This window comes from Anticarsia gemmatalis, chromosome 20 (genome assembly GCF_050436995.1).
Source record: "Anticarsia gemmatalis isolate Benzon Research Colony breed Stoneville strain chromosome 20, ilAntGemm2 primary, whole genome shotgun sequence".
Taxonomy (NCBI): domain Eukaryota; kingdom Metazoa; phylum Arthropoda; class Insecta; order Lepidoptera; family Erebidae; genus Anticarsia; species Anticarsia gemmatalis.
The window spans coordinates 8,623,919-8,643,206 of record NC_134764.1 but is presented as its reverse complement, the minus strand read 5'-3'; the positions used below and the strand labels follow the sequence as shown (position 1 = coordinate 8,643,206).

The window sequence follows — 19,288 nt, the reverse complement described above, 5'->3', positions numbered from 1 at the left end:
ATTCTCAAAAGTTCTTTAAAGGTATACAAATCCAAAATATAAAAATAAAGGTTATCTATCTTTTTTTTAACCTAAATTACACGCGGTCCCGCGCGTGTCATCTATAAATCAGTAAACGACGCGCAGGTCCAGTATACCGCAAACCTTACCCCAACAAGCATCGAATGTCCACCCATCTATTATGTAGAGCCTATCAATTATTAGTGCCGTAATAGCGAGCTCTTTGAACTAAAATGACAGGCTACGCTGTGTTCGAAGGGCGTAGATATTAAACGACAGTTACCTTGTTATTTAGTCTGAAGTACTACTATATTGAGGCTTTGATTCTTTGATCGCAGGTTTATATGTTTTTACCTCTAGATGTGTAGATTTATAGTGAACTAGCTGTTGCCCGCGACTTCGTCCGTGTGGTTCGTGACAAAGTATAGAATTTTCATACAAACTTTCATCCACTATAATAATATTATCCCCTTAGGGGTGGGATTTATCAAAACCTTTTCTTAGCCGATGCCTAGGTCATAACGTCTACACGCATGCCAAACTTCAGCCCAATCCGTCCAGTGGTTTGGGCTTCTGCGTTGATATATCACCATGTCAGTCAGTCACCTTTGAGTTTTATACACATAGATATATAAATATAGATATTATAGACTGTCAAAGCATAACTCTGCTCTCATGCTCTCACTGTCAGGAACCGACTACAAGATAAAAGCAAGTCTTTGCAAATTGTATGTAACATCTTTTTCCTAACCTAACCCTTTTCTTTTCAGAGGAAAAATCCTTTCGGATACCCGACTTTTCTGGGGGAGAAAGCCGGGTTACGTGATACTGCCACTAAAAAACCACCTCGATAACCTTCTCTTGATGTGTGGATGGAGGAGCTCTGGGACCTATAAACTCATTAGAGCCCCTGACTTACAAGCTGGAGAGGGCTTTGTACCTTTCTCCTCTACTCCGAAAATTGTAAAACGGTGCCCATTAGAGAGCTTAAAAATTTGTTGAGCTCTACTATGTCTCGCTAAAGCGATCTAAGTTCCGCCGTTGCAAAGTGACAGCGCTACATGAATTTATAGCAATCCTTTTCTCACGGTAAAACTTGGATAGTTTTGGAACGTCAAAGTACAACGCTCTGTTAAAAATATTCGCGACGAATATATTTTTTGTAGGACTGAAAAAAATCTTTTCTCTATGTGACTATTCTCTGGTGAGCTAGTAATTGATGCTTGGATAACATTAGTCATGTTTCAAGGCTTAGTAACCACGTACAATAAACTGTAATTAGTTTGTTTTTATCTGGCATGTTGTGATGTTTCATTAATGATTATTTAATAGGTAAATTACAGCAGATCTATATTAAATTACATTTTGATTATCATGATCTTTTAAAGGTATATGTATAATTTATTTTTTAACTAAAAGCCGCGAGCATAAATTTACGTGTCTAGCTTAAAGATCTTTTGAATTTAGGATTAAGGTAACCAGTCGTTATAAATTTAGATATACAGTACCTACAATTTTTCAAATGTTGGGCTACTCCTTAGAACATTCCAACAAATATTGGATATTGAAATAAAATCTGTTTAACAAAAACAAACTTGTTATATTTGCGATATAAATAATTTCAAAGCGTACAAATACTCGTAGTTATAAAACATTTATTATTTTATTCTCTTTCTAAAGTTAAAGCCAGTTCTTGCACCTTCTTTCTGTTTATCTTGGAGGAGCTGGTGAGAGGGAACTCCTTCATGAAGATCACGCCACCTCTTAGCTGCTTGGAGTCCGTCAGAGTTTCTGTAAAGTAAAGAAAAAAATAATATATTCAGAAAGCGTAAATTAAGTAACTGCACGTGCGGCGCAGTGGTCACCTTGCCATAATAACCGAAGCGCCTCGTGTTAAGAGTTCTAATTCCACCCTGGACAAATATTTGTGTGATGAGCACGAGTATATGATATCAGCCTGGTTGTCAATGTATCTATATAAGTATGTATTTAGAAGTACATAAGTATGTCTATCAGTTATTTGGTACCATAGTACTGCTTAGTTTGGAATCAAATGACCGTGTGTGAGTTGTCCGATGATATTTATATTTATTTATTTAGTATTTATGGGAATTCGTATGTAAGATTTATGAAAGTAGACATTATTCTCTTATTATAAGGCCTTCAGATCAGCTACCTTGGACTCGCCGATGTTAAAAGAAGCTAGTCTGCGAACTCCCTAAGAACCACATTTTCTGCCATTACGAAGGCTTTTAAGATTTTCCATAACATTTTCACGTTCTGCTACCTTTCACAATGTCCTTAATCTCCTGAGCAGTGACGGTGCTGCCAGTCTTGCGAGTCACACAGGCAACCACCAGGTCTCCGCACTCCTTGTCCGGTATACCGGTGACGCACGCGTCCAGGACTCCAGGGTGCCTTCTGATCACCATCTCAATTTCTACTGGTGAAACCTAGGAGAACAAGTTTCTTTAAACTTAAGCAAGGCACCAACTAATGATATAAAACCCTTAGTTCACAGGGTTTTGATTGAAATCGTATAAATGAGTAGACTGTTTCCTCCATAATTTCACCAAATATTATTCAAAGTAACGTAACTAAAAGGTAGGTGATAGTTTCTAGGCCACTAAAAGGATCCTTTAGTAGCAAATGAAACCATTAATGTTTATCGGGAGTCATTTTGGGTACATTTTATGCACGATTGACACAGGAATTCCATATGTATACGACAACAGCTTGGTGACGGTGAAATATTGTGCATTAGACGAAAGAATCTGTATATAGCCTTATGATAGTGTCTTTTTTTTATATTTTGATATGTATTCAACAACTAACCTGATGGTTCTTATATTTCAGCAGCGATTTCAATCGTTCAACAAAGTAGAAGTGATAGTACTCGTCTCTGTAGAATATATCACCACTTTTCAACCAGCCGTCCTCGGTCAACGTCTCCGCTGTCATCTCTGGGTTATTGTAGTAACCCTGGAAAATGTAACATGGTTAAAGTATTATCTGGAACTGTTATTATGTTGGGTACCATCTAGTTAAGCTATTTATGAAGTACACCCATTAAAATCCCGGCTGGAGTAAACTAAAAATGAACGAGGGACTTCCGAAATAATGACGGTTTAAACCTTGAGCCCATTACTTATGTGACACTTATAACTTGGAAAAAATCGAAAATTTATGATACCCTGAACTCTGGCTAATGGCGAGAAGTTTATACCATTTTACTACCTCTGCGTATAGGTATAAATGTTAAAGTTGTTATTAAATTATAAATACAATTTAGTAGAAAAGACAAATCATAATTTTTGGCACGAAGTACATACTTACTATAGTCATACCATAGTTACTTAACATAGTCTGCAACAATTACCTGGAAATAAATATGAACAATGTTTGGACAATGGAACAACTCATTACCTTGAAAACCTGGAGTCCTCGTATCCATAATTCTCCAGGAACCTTGGGTTCTGTTACATCCTTTTTAGTAGTTGGGTCTACCAGCTAAAACGGGAGAAGAATACAATAAGTGGAGAAGAATCAACAACAGCATAAATCAGAAGAGCTGAAAGAGTACAACACTTTTTACCCTACTGCTTTAAAAATAGAGAATTATATTTAATGATTGTTTATCTGTAGATTTCTAGACTGCTCCAATTAATTAACCACTAGAAGGGGTCTAACGTATCGCATACGAGTAGTAGTAAATAGTAGGATAGGATATTATATTTAAATTGATTGATCAAGACCAAAAAAAGGTAACTGGTTCTATAAAACGGAATACTAAGAAAGCACGATACAAAATGTTCTAACTCTTATTCCAATAGTATTAAGAACTATTTTTGTATAACTTACCCGATATTCCAAAGCACCTCTGGCACAACCAGAAGATCCTTTAGGCGGTGGGTAGTCGTTCTGAAAGACTATTCCAGCAGCTTCACTCATTCCATACAAACCGAAGACTTGATCAGACTTTATAAGTGTCTAAAAAACAATTTTTATTTAGTACAAATTGTTAAGAGTCAGACTGAACGCAGGTCTTTGACAAAATGGCTTATTTATTTCTTTACCTACTAAAATATATGAATGTACACTTTAAACACGATGTTTCAAGGACTTTATTGTACAAACGAACTAGAAGGCAGACTATACTATTTCTTTTTTGTTTTTTTAACAACTCCCACACTAAGAATTGCTCTTGTGTCGCGGGGACTTTTACAAACATACAAACAACGGACACAAAGTGCAACCAGACCCGAATCAATTACTATTGGATCACACAAATAATTGTTTTGTATGGGAATCGAAACCACGTCCTCCCGACGCATTGATAGCGGCGTGGTGACCTAAAACACTGCGCCACGGAGGCAGTCGACTATGCAACTTAATTTTATTTCGCTTCAGGATTTACGCGATCATGCACATAATATCTTAGTTTTCTCGACGTTTAAACCAGGTTATACCAACAGTTAGCAGAAAGACCATAATTGCGTTTATTGTGGTGTAATATTACACAAAAACGTATGTCTCTTGTTAGTTAGACTAGAAAGAATAACATGAAAACACCATGGCAGTAATACTATTGATAAACAACCAACAACAATGACTTGGATGACGTAAATAATGTTGTGAAATAGCACATGAAACACACAATCCTTCAATAACCTAATACATTAATAATACAAACACATAACCACGATTCGCTGTTAATAAATATTAGTCCTATGCAATAGCGGGTGATCCAATTGTCATTTACCGCGCACATAAGCAATATCCGATACGTTGATGAATGAATGAAAAAACTATGTATCCAGACCGCAATCTACATGCTTCTGGTTTCTTTTAGCGAAAAGTCCAAGACGAACCACTAATCACTTTATACAGTCGCTCATCGCAAGTTAAGTCCAGTATGCCTAACACTGAACTACTGAAATTATGCTGTTCATTGTTTCCTCCCTTAGATTATAGTGATTAACACGTTAGGTTAAAGCAGCAATGTACAATGACCATCAATTTGACTTACACTAGTTGTTAACTGAAATACGCGATACGCATACAGGGGGGCTATCACGTATCTCAGTTTACAGCCATTTGAAAGCCACTATCCTGTCCATTGTCTCCTCCCTTATGTTATAGTGATTAATACGTTACGTCAAAGAAGCAATGTACTGAATAGTGACCATAGATTTGATGTATACTAACTGTCAACTGAGATACGTGATAAGCCTGCAGGTTTGGGTAAATGATAGTTTAGAGCGATGAGCGCAGAGCGCGTGATATTTCCTTCCGAAACCTTTGACCTCGTGTTCTTTTGCACACGATAACTTTTTCACGTGAGTGACTATATAAAGTAGGCTATTATTTGTATAGATCCGCGGCTTAATGATACCAACCTTCACCGTGTCAATCAACTCATCTGTCACGACACTGCCACCCAAGTAGACGTTTTCGAGGCAAGAAAAGTCGCAAAAACCAAGCTTTGTGCAATTTGTGATCATATTGCTCATGAAGACTGGGCTTGCGACTGCGTATGTAGGCTGGAAGGTGAGAAAAGAGAGATGAAAGGCTCGCCATGCTGAGCTTCAAACATAGCGCTGACATTTTTCCCGATGATGAAAAAGAAACGAATCCTTCGTTTCTTAACCAGCCACTGCTTTCCCGCGTAGATGATCTTAGGTCCTGATATGATTTCCCATCGACGATTCCTTCAAGCTACTTACTTTAAACTGATCACAAAGTTCTGGGGAGACCGCGCTACCCCCCAATACAATGGCATCAAAACAACTGAAGTCACATTGATCACTATATGGCAGTAAGTTGTTCATCAAAACTGGACTGGCGGCTGTGAAGGTAGGCTAGAAGAATATTGGGAAAGGAAATTATGAAATAACTTTAGTAAGAAATTATATGATCCTTGGGTCTGATTTGGAATCAGAATGTTTAAGGAAGGTCTTCAATTCTTCTTTGTATTTTCTCTATCTTCTTATATGTCGTCGATAACTGTAGTTTTTGTGGTTCCTAAATATTGACCCTTAAGAAATATTCTTAGTAGAAACAGTTTGAATATCTGCTTGGTAAGAAAAGCAAATTATTTCGTTGGTGTCTTGGAAAAAATGGTTCCTTTTCATACGTTTGAAGAATTTAGAATTCCTCGAACGCATGGAGAATACTAATACCAATTAACAGTCAGCTATTTTGAACCGTAAAAGTTGCTTAGAATTAAAATTGTTCGAAGATCGATGCGACGAATTCTATAACCGAAATAATAGATCTTAAATCAGCAAAAATATACCTTATATGTATTAAGTAGATAAACAAAATGTTCAGGAGTGATGGCAGCTGATGTCTGAAGTCGTGTGACCCTCAGGATCGGAGAGAAGAGGAACTGCATACCCGCTGACAGCCATTGTAGTGGAGACACTACTAGTGCCATTCGCGTAGGAGTTGGGAACTTCGTAAACATAAGCCTGGAAGATTGGTGATCGACTGAGAACTTACGTAATAAAGAAGATAATTGACTGAGACTTTCCATCATTATTCTTTGGCTTAAGTTTTTTATCCATGGAGACAATTTGCCAATGTATTTTACTACGTCGAGGTACCAAAAACCGAGCTCGACTCCGTGTCGTTACTCGAATCATAGTTACCCGGTGGTGTGCCTTTCCAGTGTATTTGTGAGAATAATAGAAATAAGTAAGTAAATCTGGGTTGTGGAGGTCAGAAAGGCATTCGCTCCATGTAAAATACTGCATCCAGTGAGACTGAAAGCCGACTCCGACATAGTTTAGAAGAAAGGCTAGGCTGATGATGATGTTTAAAGTTATGTTAACCGCTATATATAACTCCTGCGTAGCTGGCTATTTTCTAAAAATACCTGAATGATTTTTTTTTAAACATTCTTACTGCTACTTTTCTGTGACATTAGCTATAAGTTACCATAAGTAGGAGATGCCAATAAACAGGTTCTGGTGGGTCAATGTAGCTGCCTTGGGTGTTCCTGTCGTGCCGCTAGTAGACGTCAGGTATGCTGGTGTCTCCGCAGGGTCGAAGTCTGCTGGTCTGTAAGCACATAAATATTTATATACTTAGGTATATCAATTTAGTTTTTTGATTCTTTGATGTCAAAAACTATGTTGCTCCTGCCACTTTTTCTTTATTTTATTCGTGAAACGTGACTCTAACGTGAATAATACGTTATTTTGTTATAATATTAATTAATGATTTTTCTCTACAATATCTGTCCATAATATCCAATGTTTTAAGTTTTAACCTTTTATATATTTTATTAAAATGTTTGATGTGCCTATATCTTAAACTAGCTGACGCGCGAAACATCGCTTGCGTCACATAAGAGAAAATGGGTCGAAATGTTCCCCGTTTTTGTAACATTTTTTACTGCTACTCTGCTCTTATTGGTTGTAGCGTGACGATATGTAGCCTATAGCCTTCCTCGATAAATGGGTTATCTAACATCGAAAGATATTTTCAAAACGGACCAGTAGTTCCTGAGATTAGCGCGTTCAAACAAACAAACAATCAAACAAACTCTTCAGCTTTATAATATTAGTTTAGATGTGTAGTAAATACTGTTAATGTAAGATGGTAATAATTAAATAAATAAATTGTTTTTTAACTTTAAGTAATTACTTCATTTAGTATACGCTAGAGGCGCTCTAAAGGAGGTGTTTAATATGGCAGCGAGATAGTGTATATTTAGAAAATGCATATCGAAATACATGTTGCAACAAATTATCGCAATTAAACCGTGATTTACTTTATCAAGCACTTGCTATACAAATTCATGATGAGTAAACACTCTACTATCTGCTATATTTATACTGTTAGATAACAATTAAATACTTACTGACAGTAAATATATTAGGTAATAGATAAGTATTTTGCATTATGTCATGATTATAACTTTTATTGTTTAGTGATACCGTTAATATTTAAATCTGTTGATAAACAATGGAAAAATATGGAAATATTAGGCGCTGTCTCCACGGGCGAGAGAATCGCGACGAGTCCGCCCTTGTATCGTCGGACAATCTCCACGAGCGAGCGATAATTCCGCCGCGTATCGTCGCGAGTCGTAACGGAATCGCAGAGATTCCGCGGCGACTCGTAACGGTATCCCCGCGTTTTCCTTGTTTAAAAAGCTTCTCGAAACAAGAGGCAACATTGAAAATAAATGACGCTGCATTTGACAGCGCGCTCGCTGCGCGCTCGTCGCGATCGCGCGGCGGACCCGCTGCTTGTCGCGGCCGACTAGCGACGATGTATTGACGTTTCGCACGCTCGTTGCCACTCGTCGTATCGCGGCGATATTATCGCCGTGTGGAGACGGTTCCATAGAGAGTGTATATAAATACGTGGCACGACGATAATATCGCCGCGATTCTCTCGCTCGTGGGGACAGCGCCTTAATATAATACTTTTTTACTTATAATTAACCTCAAAATTCAGTTAGTCAGGTAGACGAACAGATTTTTGTTGTTAATCACTTTTAAAATAAAACTCTTTTCTTTTATTATTTGTACATGAAAATTGTCTAAATATGCAAAGAATGTTGTATTCACTTTCAAAGTAATATCCATGCGAACGAAGTAGCTGACAGAATTTATTACTACATATAGGTTGATTTGGATGATGAAGAAATGTAAATAAAAATATAGAACAATACGCACCAAATATTCTAATCTAAAATCCAAATATTCGCACTAACTATTTGAAAGCCACTATGCTGTACATTGTTTCCTACTTTGGACTTTAGTGATTAACACGTCACGTCAAAGCAGCAATGTACTGAGTAGTGACCATCAATTTGACGTACACTAGTTGTCAACTGAAGTAAGTGCAGATAGCCCCTCTGGAGACGGTATTAGAGGAGACTACTAGGAATACACCGTTGTTGTTACGTTGCTGTATAAATCAGTGGTTCTCAACCAGTGGTCCGTGGAAGTCAAATTATGGTCCGCGAATGACTTTAAGATTAAACATTTTCAGGTTGATTATTACACTTTATTTTTAATATACTAACGAAGTGGTCCCGGCTAGCAAGAATAATATAAGAGTGGTCCCGGACTAAGAAAAGGTTGGGAACCCCTGGTACAAAATAGTCCTACTTACAGAAAACTAGCCACTGCATCTTCATCAGCAGTCTTCAGCAGTTCACCAAAGGTGGTGTGTTGGCTGCCATCGTCAAAGGTCACGATCTTGGATACCAGTCCAGCAAGTTTTAACGCTTCTTCAATCGTAGGCACCTTCTCGCTTTGACAGAAAATGATGTTGGGCCTGGTGACGTTGAAAGTGTCTTGCAGTTCCTCTGAAAATACGGCATAAGCTTTTATGAGACAATACTTCGATTAAAGAAACTGGCTATGTATGTTTATCTGGGGGCACGGAAGTGCCCCCGCAAGTCGAGCAAAAAAAGCGGCACGGCCGTAACATCCTTTTCTCGAAGCAATTCGGGCTATTTTTGACACCCCTATAATTTCGTTGTGGATAAAACAAGAAGCCTGGATTTTCAGCAACTAATCAGTCATTGTATAAACTCGGTATATTTAAAATTTCAATCAATTTGAATCCGTAGTTTAAGAATGACAACTTGTTGAAATTTTGAATTTTGTCACTCACTTCTTCTTCTTAGCGTGTCGATGGCAAACAAATTATAATATTAATTTAAAATAGTGTATAACACTTTCTGTCTTGCTATACACTGCCAGCCCAGTATTCAGCTACGTGTATAGCGTTTTCTGTACAGCTCGTAAGGTCCTGGTATGAGCAAGAGTCAGGGCACTCCGGGCATGACAACATGTGGGCCATGTCCTCTGTGGCTCCACATCTACAAGAAATATTTGACCTGTCGAGGAAACCCCACTCACTGATTCACTGACTCACTGACTCACTGACTCACCGATCATCAAAAGTCTAAGGTACTTCTAGCAGACTTAGAAGCTTAAAATTTAGAATTTAAATAGGCTTTAGTGTCTGAATCATGGGAAAAATTTAATATTTTCTAATTTCGGTCCAGTTTTCTAAATACATCAACTGCAACAATAACTTTGTAATCCTATATAAATGTATAAGATTACAAGGTTACATTTGCAGTTAATGAATTATTATTACTGTAGAAAATAAAATAAATAGGTGTAAATAGGTACCTACTATATAAGGCATAACGGGAGGGGGTAAAGGGTGGGTGAGGGTGATTAGCCCATGAACCTAACAACATTCCCATAGGAAAATATGTTGAATTATGAAAAAAAAAACGTCTTTCCATACAAATTGGACTTATGTTCGCTCTACAAAAAGAAGTGAGATGCCATCAAAAACATTCTGTAAAAACCTCAAGTCTCGCCGTAAAAAGTTGTGAGATCTATACAATACCAAGTCGATTAATCTATTTAGTCTCTACTTAAAGGACCTTCTGTCTTAAGTTATTACGTATGTTATTATCATGCCAATTAAAAAAAAATACCTTTAAAACAAATAGATCGACTTGGTCATCGCAAGAAAACACAAATTCGCCATTAACATTTCAGGAGCATTAACTTCTCGTCGTGCTGTGTAGTGTGATACATACTAATAATCAAATCATGCGATGGCCAGGTCGGTCTATTTGTTTAGAGGTATTTTTTTTAAATTGGCATGATAATAACATACGTAATAACTTAAGACAGAAGGTCCTTTAAGTAGAGACTAAATAGATTAATCGACTTGGTATTATATAGATCTCACAACTTTTTACGGCGAGACTTGAGGTTTTTACAGAATGTTTTTGATGGCATGTATATGTTTCTTTGATGCAACCAAATCGTCAACCAGCGCGAGCGGCCATCATAGCTTGTCCAAATTACCAGAGGCGTGAAAAAAACAAAAGTATGGTAAATATTGTAGACAAGAATAATGTCACAGCTATTTATCAAAGGAGGCCTAAAAAACTCACTGCCGTTTTGAAAGTCTTTGCCCTGCAGAAGAAATGTCGGGCTAAAGGTAAAAAGCCTTACTAAATAAAGTCGCTCTCCTCGTTTTTAGATTATTTTTTAAACCTACTACCCTACTGACCCACTGTTGTGCAAGGGTCTCGCGCCAAACGAGGGAGGAGTTGAGCCTAGAGTCCCCCATGCTTGCCGAGTGCGGCGATATGATTTAAAAATCAAATTTTCAGGATTTATTCCGTTTTAAATAACGAGCTAGGTCTACTCACGGACTCCCAACGTGGTATCAACAGCAGCAACCATGATCCCAAGATACAACGCCGCGTAGTGAGGTATACATAACTCCAGGTGGTTGGGACCCATCAGTACCATGACGTCACCTTTCTGAAGACCCAGGGTCTTGAAGGCGACGGCACAACGAACTGACCTGTTCAAGGCTGAGCCGTTTGTTTCTGATTCGCCTGTTGCTCCATCTATCTGGTGGAGAATGGGGATAGTTTTGAAATTAAAGAAAAGGAGAACCTTTAAATTGAAGAGAGAAAAAAAGGAAATCAAAGGCTAATTTTCGAGATACAAAAAGTCGCCACTTCCTTAATATTCTGTTCTGTCCCATGTTCAGCCAAGTTGTGCTAAGGCTTTAATCATTTCGGAAAAATATTTTCAATTATATCACATAATCATACAGCAAAATCTATGCGTAAATTGAGCCTAACCAAGCATAATATTGTTGTTTCTCTTTAAAACTATCTGTTAAAAAAAGTTGACTTAAATGTTAAGAAATATTAACATATGAATTTTATAAAATATGCAATTACAAGTCATATCACGTAAAGATTCAAACCTGCATAATAAAATCAGGGTTTTCCTTGAAGCTGTGGTGTATAATCTTGCCGAAATGATGTCTGTCTGTCGGGATCCCGGTCTTCGCCACCACGCGGGCACCCAAATCATTCAGGTAGAAATGCACTGAGTCGTAAGCGGTTTTGTACGACATGATGGTGGTCTTTGCTTCTGAAACAATAAAAAAATAAGTTGGTATGTTGTTTTTCGTTATTTGAACCAACATTTGGTACTTGTGATACTAGTCCTTTGTCTTGTTACCACTACCATTACTTTTTTTAAAGTCTTTATTTCATAAAACTTATGGCGCTGGAACTGTATATGCTGAAAAACTTGGTGCTAAAAGTTTCACATTGAACTTTGATCCTCCTCATTTTTTTATTTTAAGAAGCCGGTTAAGGAGAGGAAAGCTTTGCATCTGTTTGTTTATTAACTTATTTCTTAATTATGTTTTAAGTTACGTTTATGCGTGTCGTATGGTGTGAAGCCCCATTTTTCCAACATGGTAGGCTTTCCCTCATTTAGGGGAAATTACCAATTAAGATCAAAGAATATTAAGCTGTTTCTTTTTTCAAGGAACAAAATTTTCCTTTAATTCTTATCTAATTTATTTATTTGTTTAAAAGTAATACAACAGGTATAATATACATAGATATAAATCAAACAAACGAATTATCTAATCATTACAAGTGTAATTCTAAATTAAGTATAAATACTGCAATACAAATATGACTTGGTATAATTTGTATCTGGTCACCTAAACACGGGTCCAAAGTTTATAAAGGCGATATACTAGGAAATTAATAAAACTAAGTATTGATATATCTATAGTATTCTATAGCTGTAGTGATAAAACACTTGACAGTATGATTGTTTCTGTGTACCTATCTCGGAAAAATTTAAAACCTCTTTCATTAATACGAAGTTACATATTTTTTGTGCATAAATATGTAACGTTACAGCCGATTGAGTTAAAAAATGAGGCTATACAGTTTTTCGTCGTTATGTACATTAGAGTTTACTATAATATACATATAATTTACTATAACAATATTACTAATAATAAAACAGAAGCACATTAGAAATAATCACTTGCTCCAACGTTGAAAGAAAACATCGAGATGTAACCTTGCATGCCTAAAAATTGTTGAACGCATTTTCTGGGCATGCAAAGTCCTTAACCCACACCTGGCCAGCGTGATAGACATGAGGCCAACGGCCAAAGGGTCTCCTTGGTAGAATTCCAGAGTATACAGCAGGGTTCTGTGGGTCTCCCACCTTTACCCCGCAGTGATTTTATTATTTTATTTTTAGCAAAAATATCGCAGTAATTTCAATGAATATTCCATGTATTTATATTAAGCAAATTGTTGCTTATTTGTTAAGCATGTTACATTGTAATATCGTCTTTTCCCATAATAAATAAGATTGTTATCACAAAATGTATGTGTAATGTCTTCTGTTATTATTTGAATAAAAATTAATTTTAACATTCAACACGTACACAAATTGTTTGAACAGCGAATTAATGTAAGATAATAATGCATGATGTTTCTTAAAAAACAACTCCCGCACCAAGAATTGCTCTTATGTCGCGGGGACTTTTACAAATATACAAACAACGGACACAAAATACAATCTAACCCAAAACAACTGGCTTGTGGATCGCACAAATAATTGTTCCGTATGGGAATCGAACCCGCGACCTTCCGATGCAATGGTAGCGGTGTGACGACTTTAACCACTGCGCAACGGAGGCAGACTTACCTCCGTTTTTTTAGATACATTTATATTGAGGTACATTAGTGTTCCTACACGGGTTATAATTTTATATTTTACGATCCCATTGCTTGACGAGAGTCGCTTCCCATAGAATATGAGGCCGTGACTCAGACACAGTAGGCATTCACGACAATAAATTTGCAAATGAATTAATGATCGATTAATTATTGCTTTCCCGCATTAATTAATAAATACATTTATATTTTTATATATATTCATTTTGCCCCAGATTTTATACTTTAAACTGGAACAACACATTTACATAATAAGAATTGTAAAATATTGTTGTGTTTTTTTAAACATACGTAGGTACACTGCTACTTCATCGGATGAGTAGTTGGGAGTTAGATAAAGTGCCCGGTACTTGGCTATAGACTCGCCCCCTATTACATGGGACTAACATTGTTAATGGCCAAAGGAGGGTGTATTTCATACACCTCTGCCTATTTTGGGTAAACCACAAGGAGGTAGGAGGTTAGGTACACCCAAAGGAGTGACGTTTTCTTTCATCGCTAGAGCAAATAATAATTATTTCTAATACTCACATCCTACTGATATTATTAATGCGAAATTTTGTGAGTGTGTATGTATGTATGGATGTTTGTTACTCTTAACGCAAATATTACTAAATCGATTACGATGAAATTTGGTATGTATGTAGGTAGCTGAAGACTCAGAATAACAGATAGGCTTCTTTTTACCCGGAGTTCCCGAGAGATCGGGATTTAGACGGACAGGGCTTCCACGCGGACGAAGTCGCGGGCGGCCTCTAGTAATAAATAAAATAATATTTGTTACCTTAGTACTCGAATAGAACAGCCACTTATTTCACAAGGACGCAAAAACAAGCTAATGAATCTGATTAATAGATACTTAATTTATTTAATTGAAAGATAAATCATAAATCAGAACTTGCATTTTTCCTGGATGGAAGTACAGAGAAAAATAAGAGCTAGCATAAATGTGCAGTAAACCAAGTTCTTTTTTAAATACGTCCAGTAGTTTTTTCGTGAAAGAGTTACAAACATACGAGTCCATACACCCTCACAAACATTCGCATTAATAATATTTGTATGAAAAACTTAAAAAAAAAAACAAAATCAAGAATATAAAACTTACATGTTATTTACTTCTGAAATATTGTTTTTAATTTAAAACTAATTAACTATTTATTAATAGTGTATATATAAAAAACAATTAAATTATTTTTATCGCGAAGAAGTGTACACACACCTATCACAACCCACGAAATGCGTCACTAAAGCATGAATTGAAGATTACAATATAAAAAAGATATAAATTGACAGTACGAGTCGCATTCACACGTTAAAGGGCCCGTACAAAATTAAACAATGGCGAATACCATTGCGTTGGGAGGTCGTGGGTTCGATTCCCACACAGAGCAATTATTTTTGCGATCCACAAATAATTGTTTCAGGTCTGGTTGTGCTTTGTGTCCGTTGTTTGTATGTTTGTAAAAGTCCACGCGAAACAAGAGCAATTCTAAGTGCGGGAGTTGTCTTTTAAAAGAACAAAGAAGAAACACTAATGATGCCCCTCTAGCCAACATCCGACTACTGCGGCCAATATAATTGAAACCGGCCAACGGTGCAGGACTTTGATTATAGTGGCCAATTTGTGTGCATAATACACAGGTACTCTCTCTATTCCTTCACTCGTGTAGCCCGGTGGGACAGATAACTGTCACGACCAGTGAGAGGGCAGGCGCAGGACCGACGGGTTTACGTGCTCTCTGAAGTACGGAAGTATACAACTTCCTCACTCCTGGCTATCTCTGAGAAATTCTTAACAGAAAACACTTTTTAACAAAATAGATTCGAACCCGGGATCTCACGTTCACTACCGAAACGGTATTTATACGCATGAAAAACAAGTTCAGTGAACTACAAAAAACAATACGGGCTTTTTACATAATATTTTGCATACTTAAGCAAAAAACGGTTTTCAAGAGCATAGGGAACCCCAATAAAATAATATATTTATTTTTATCATCATTACATGCTGGTTTCCTTATTGCACATTTTCAGTTTTCCTCAACAGTTACTGAGCAGTATTTAGTACAGACAAGGTAAAGCTACGATGTCAAGGTTAAGTGTCGGATGGGTGACCATTTTTATTTCATGATTGGCACGAAATGACCCCCCATCCCACGCTTGGCCAGAGTGGTAGACCCCGCCCTCGTTTTGGTAAGAGACCTTTACCCAGCAGTGAGATAGTATTAAGTTGAAAAAAAAAATGAAATTGTAATTATTGCACACTGGAACATTTTATTAGGCACTCATATGATACTAACGTAAATACAAAACTGTGACATCAGTAGCTCGATTCTCTACTACTATCGAGTACCGACAACGGGCCTGTCATCAAGAAATTTTGTACGAAAATCTGATCAGCGCCGCTGACGGGCGTCGTAGGAACTATTTTGGCAGTACATTCTAAATGTCAAACTTTCGATACTCGACAATACTGACTGTACAGAATCGTGCTACATTTCACCGTATTTTTATACAAAAATGTGATTTTGCCATTTCTTAAAGAGTAGCTGATTTGACTGGTAGTCAAGTACTTTATTGATAAATAATTAGTATTGATACTAATGGCTTATTGTACTATGAAAAAATAATGACAAATAGGCAACCTTCATCTCTGCTTTTTCTAGGCTCAGTCAGGGATGAACAAGATCAAAAGCAGTGTTCCCACAGTCTGATGAGGATTATTCTTGTCTTATCTTTTTAGTAACAACCTGCACTTAAAACTTTTCTTGTGTCGCAGTGACTTTTACAAACATACAATTGACACGTAATATTATTTGTAATTTTTTAATTTATATTATTTGTAGGTCGCACATTTCGACAGCTTCCGCGTATAAGATCGTAACACCCTTTTTTATCGAAAATTCATTTTTTACTCTATCGTAATTAAAGGTATGAGTTTAATAGATCCATGAAATCAGAGGCCAACAATAAACCTTTATAAAACTAGTTAATTAAAAGCAATTAATATTATTTTATTCATGAAGGTGTCGTTTTTTTTTTCTTCTACTATCGTCTACCGACAACCGGCTATTCATCAAGAATAGTTGTATGAAAATCTGATCAGCGCCTCTAGCGGGCGTCGTAGGAACTATTTTGGCAGTACATTTTAAATGTCAAACTTTCGATACTCAACAGTACTGACTTTAGTGAATCGCGCCACTGATAGTCGTCGGTAGAGAATCACACTTCTGATCCCAATCTGATTGTTTTTCTTATCAGTTCAATGACAGTTATATTATCTCATATAGTAATAATCATCGTACTAAAGTTTATTTTATTTCAAGTGACGATAATAATATAATCTTTCGCGATGATCCTCTTGCTGGAAGTAACGGATTATCGTATCGAATAAAAATATTCATTAGATCCTGATCAACTAATGTCTAGCTATGTTATGACTACTTATGACATAGCAATAAATATTTTAACGTGTCATTCTAATAATAACATGCACTATGCATGTGGAAGTTTGTGAGGATAGATTTGTACTTATATGTTTGTTCACAACACACACACACACACACACACTCACACACAACAATTTCAACTATGGTGGAGTCGGCTTTACGTGAAGAATGCAGTTGAATATAGGCAGTCGCTTTATGTAAAATACTGGATTTTACATGAAGCGACGGCCTATCGGACGTCCACAACCCAGTTACCTGGGTATATATACGTATTCAACTGCATACAGTAAGACAGAAAAGGCAAAAAGGAATGGTTTCCGGAAAGGCTAGACCGAGTGTGCTAAAACTACAGTGAAAACTAAGCTTTAAAAACAGACAATGAGAATGACAGGTTGATTAATTTGACGTTTATAAACAATAAATTATTATAATGACATAATAGTATCTCGAAGGCTGAGAAATTATTTTTTTTACATTACTTACTTCTCAAAGATAACACAGTCATGCCATAAGAACGTACGGTTTTTGTGTTAATCAGATATTCGTATTTCCGTCTCCTTACATTTTATATAGACTTTAAGGCGCTCATAGCCAGTTGTGTTCACCGGTTGGTAAACGATCTGTGGGTTAAGCAACTGTTGGCACGGTCATTCTATAGATGGGTGACCGCATAGTGGTATTTGAACTGAGCGTCTCCATACTTCGGAAGGCACGTAAAAGGTTGGTCGCGGTGGTTGTCAATTAAGATAACAGCGACTTCGTCCGCGTGGAAACCCTTCCCGTGCAAAATCCCGATCCCTCGGGAACTCTGGGATAGCCAATGCCTAAGACTTCAGCTACCTATTACCAAATTTCATCGTAATCAGTTCAGTAGTATTTGCGTGAAAGAGTTACAAACATCCATACATCCATTCTCACAAACTTTCGCATTTATAATATGTATTAGTAGGATAATTTATTAGCAATTCATAAAATTATTCTTCAGCATAATTTGAAACGTAGTACGTACTCATATTTTTATTGGTCTGGACTTCAGACATTGTAAACTAAATCTTGATAAAATCCGTCTACAGCGCATATTTGATAAATACCTGATAGGAACGAATCAATGGATTTTTCCAGTTTTCTATTGAAATATAAGTAGGTACTTAATTTATAAATAAAATTTTAACCCATTAATATCCCACAGCTCGGCTAGGGTCTCCTCCCGTAATAAGTGTTGGGCCTTGAGTCCACCACGCTGGCCAATTGCGGGTTGAGGACTTGGCATACCTTCAAGAACTGTTTTAAAAAACTTTCAGGCATGAAAGGTTGCATCATAATGTTTTCCTAAACCGTTGGAACAAGTGATAATTATTTCTTATACACACATAATTCGACAAGTCATTGGTGTGTTGCCTCAGGTTCGAACCTGCAACCACTTGCGAAGGTACTAACTTATAGCACTCGGCTATCACAAAAGGTAATTAATATTGTTACATTTTTACAAGATTATATAGTTAATTTTTTGTCACGGTCAAAGGCTACAAATAATTTGTCACCTTATAGGTACGAAACATGAAATCTTTTCACGCAAAGTCGCGTGCTAAGTGCTAGTAATTCAATAATTAAAAATAGGCTGGGATTTAATTTAAAACTAATTATTGTTAATATAATGATAAGAGAAGGCCAGAGATGACGTAAAAAGACCTCACCTTGTTGGTGAGGATTTCTATAATTAATATCAATTTTTGTAATTTAGCTATAAGTACCTACAGCTAATTAACGTAGAGAACTGGCTCTGTGGCGAGTATCCAACTGCTGATGATGAGGTCTCGGGTTCGATTCCTCTGCGTTCTTATCCATCTATACTAATATTATAAAGCTGAAGAGTTTGTTTGTTTGTTTGATTGTTTGTTTGTTTGTTTGAACGCGCTAATCTCAGGAACTACTGGTCCGATTTGAAAAATTCTTTCAGTGTTTGATAGTCCATTTATCGAGGAAGGCTATAGGCTATATTTCATCACGCTACGACCAATAGGAGCGAAGTAGCAACGAAAAATGTTACAAAAACGGTGAAAATTTTGACCGATTCTCTCTTATGTGACGCAAGCGAAGTTGCGCGAGTCAGCTAGTAAATAATACTCGGCTATTGGTCTTTTCTAATCTATATTACAATATTTTACAATCGTAACCTGGGGTTAGTAAACGTCCCCAGTAAATTACTATAGGCTACTCTTATTACTTACATTGTTGAAAGCGAAACGAGGGTGTATTT

General features: G+C 36.7%; 1 protein-coding gene across 2 annotated transcripts; it reads right to left on the bottom strand.

Annotated features, from left to right (window-relative positions):
* Positions 1-1,579: 1,579 nt before the first annotated feature.
* LOC142981691 (luciferin 4-monooxygenase-like) lies at positions 1,580-14,819 on the bottom strand. Of its 2 annotated transcripts, none has more exons than XM_076127763.1 (12): positions 14,688-14,819; positions 11,788-11,957; positions 11,216-11,423; positions 9,136-9,331; positions 6,943-7,065; positions 6,299-6,473; positions 5,727-5,861; positions 3,862-3,990; positions 3,427-3,510; positions 2,836-2,982; positions 2,288-2,453; positions 1,580-1,791 (listed from the first exon to the last, which is right to left on the bottom strand). In XM_076127763.1, exons 2-12 carry the CDS (start codon positions 11,938-11,940, stop codon positions 1,664-1,666), a joined length of 1,644 nt encoding a protein of 547 aa, XP_075983878.1. In that variant the 5' UTR covers positions 11,941-11,957; positions 14,688-14,819; the 3' UTR covers positions 1,580-1,663. The 2 variants fall into 2 exon arrangements, with proteins under 2 accessions (XP_075983878.1, XP_075983877.1); XM_076127762.1 differs by lacking the exon at positions 5,727-5,861 and adding an exon at positions 5,400-5,543.
* Positions 14,820-19,288: the final 4,469 nt, after the last annotated feature.

What these genes read in the sequence shown, in the direction of transcription:
- LOC142981691 (XM_076127762.1), bottom strand. Translation starts at nt 11,940, where the DNA reads ATGTCGTACAAAACCGCTTACGACTCAGTGCATTTCTACCTGAATGAT. An exon ending in TGATACCACGTTGGGAGTCC is followed by an intron (nt 9,332 to 11,215) that starts GTGAGTAGACCT and finishes CCGTATTTTCAG; the next exon opens with AGGAACTGCAAGACACTTTC. An exon ending in ATTGGCATCTCCTACTTATG is followed by an intron (nt 6,474 to 6,942) that starts GTAACTTATAGC and finishes CCAATCTTCCAG; the next exon opens with GCTTATGTTTACGAAGTTCC.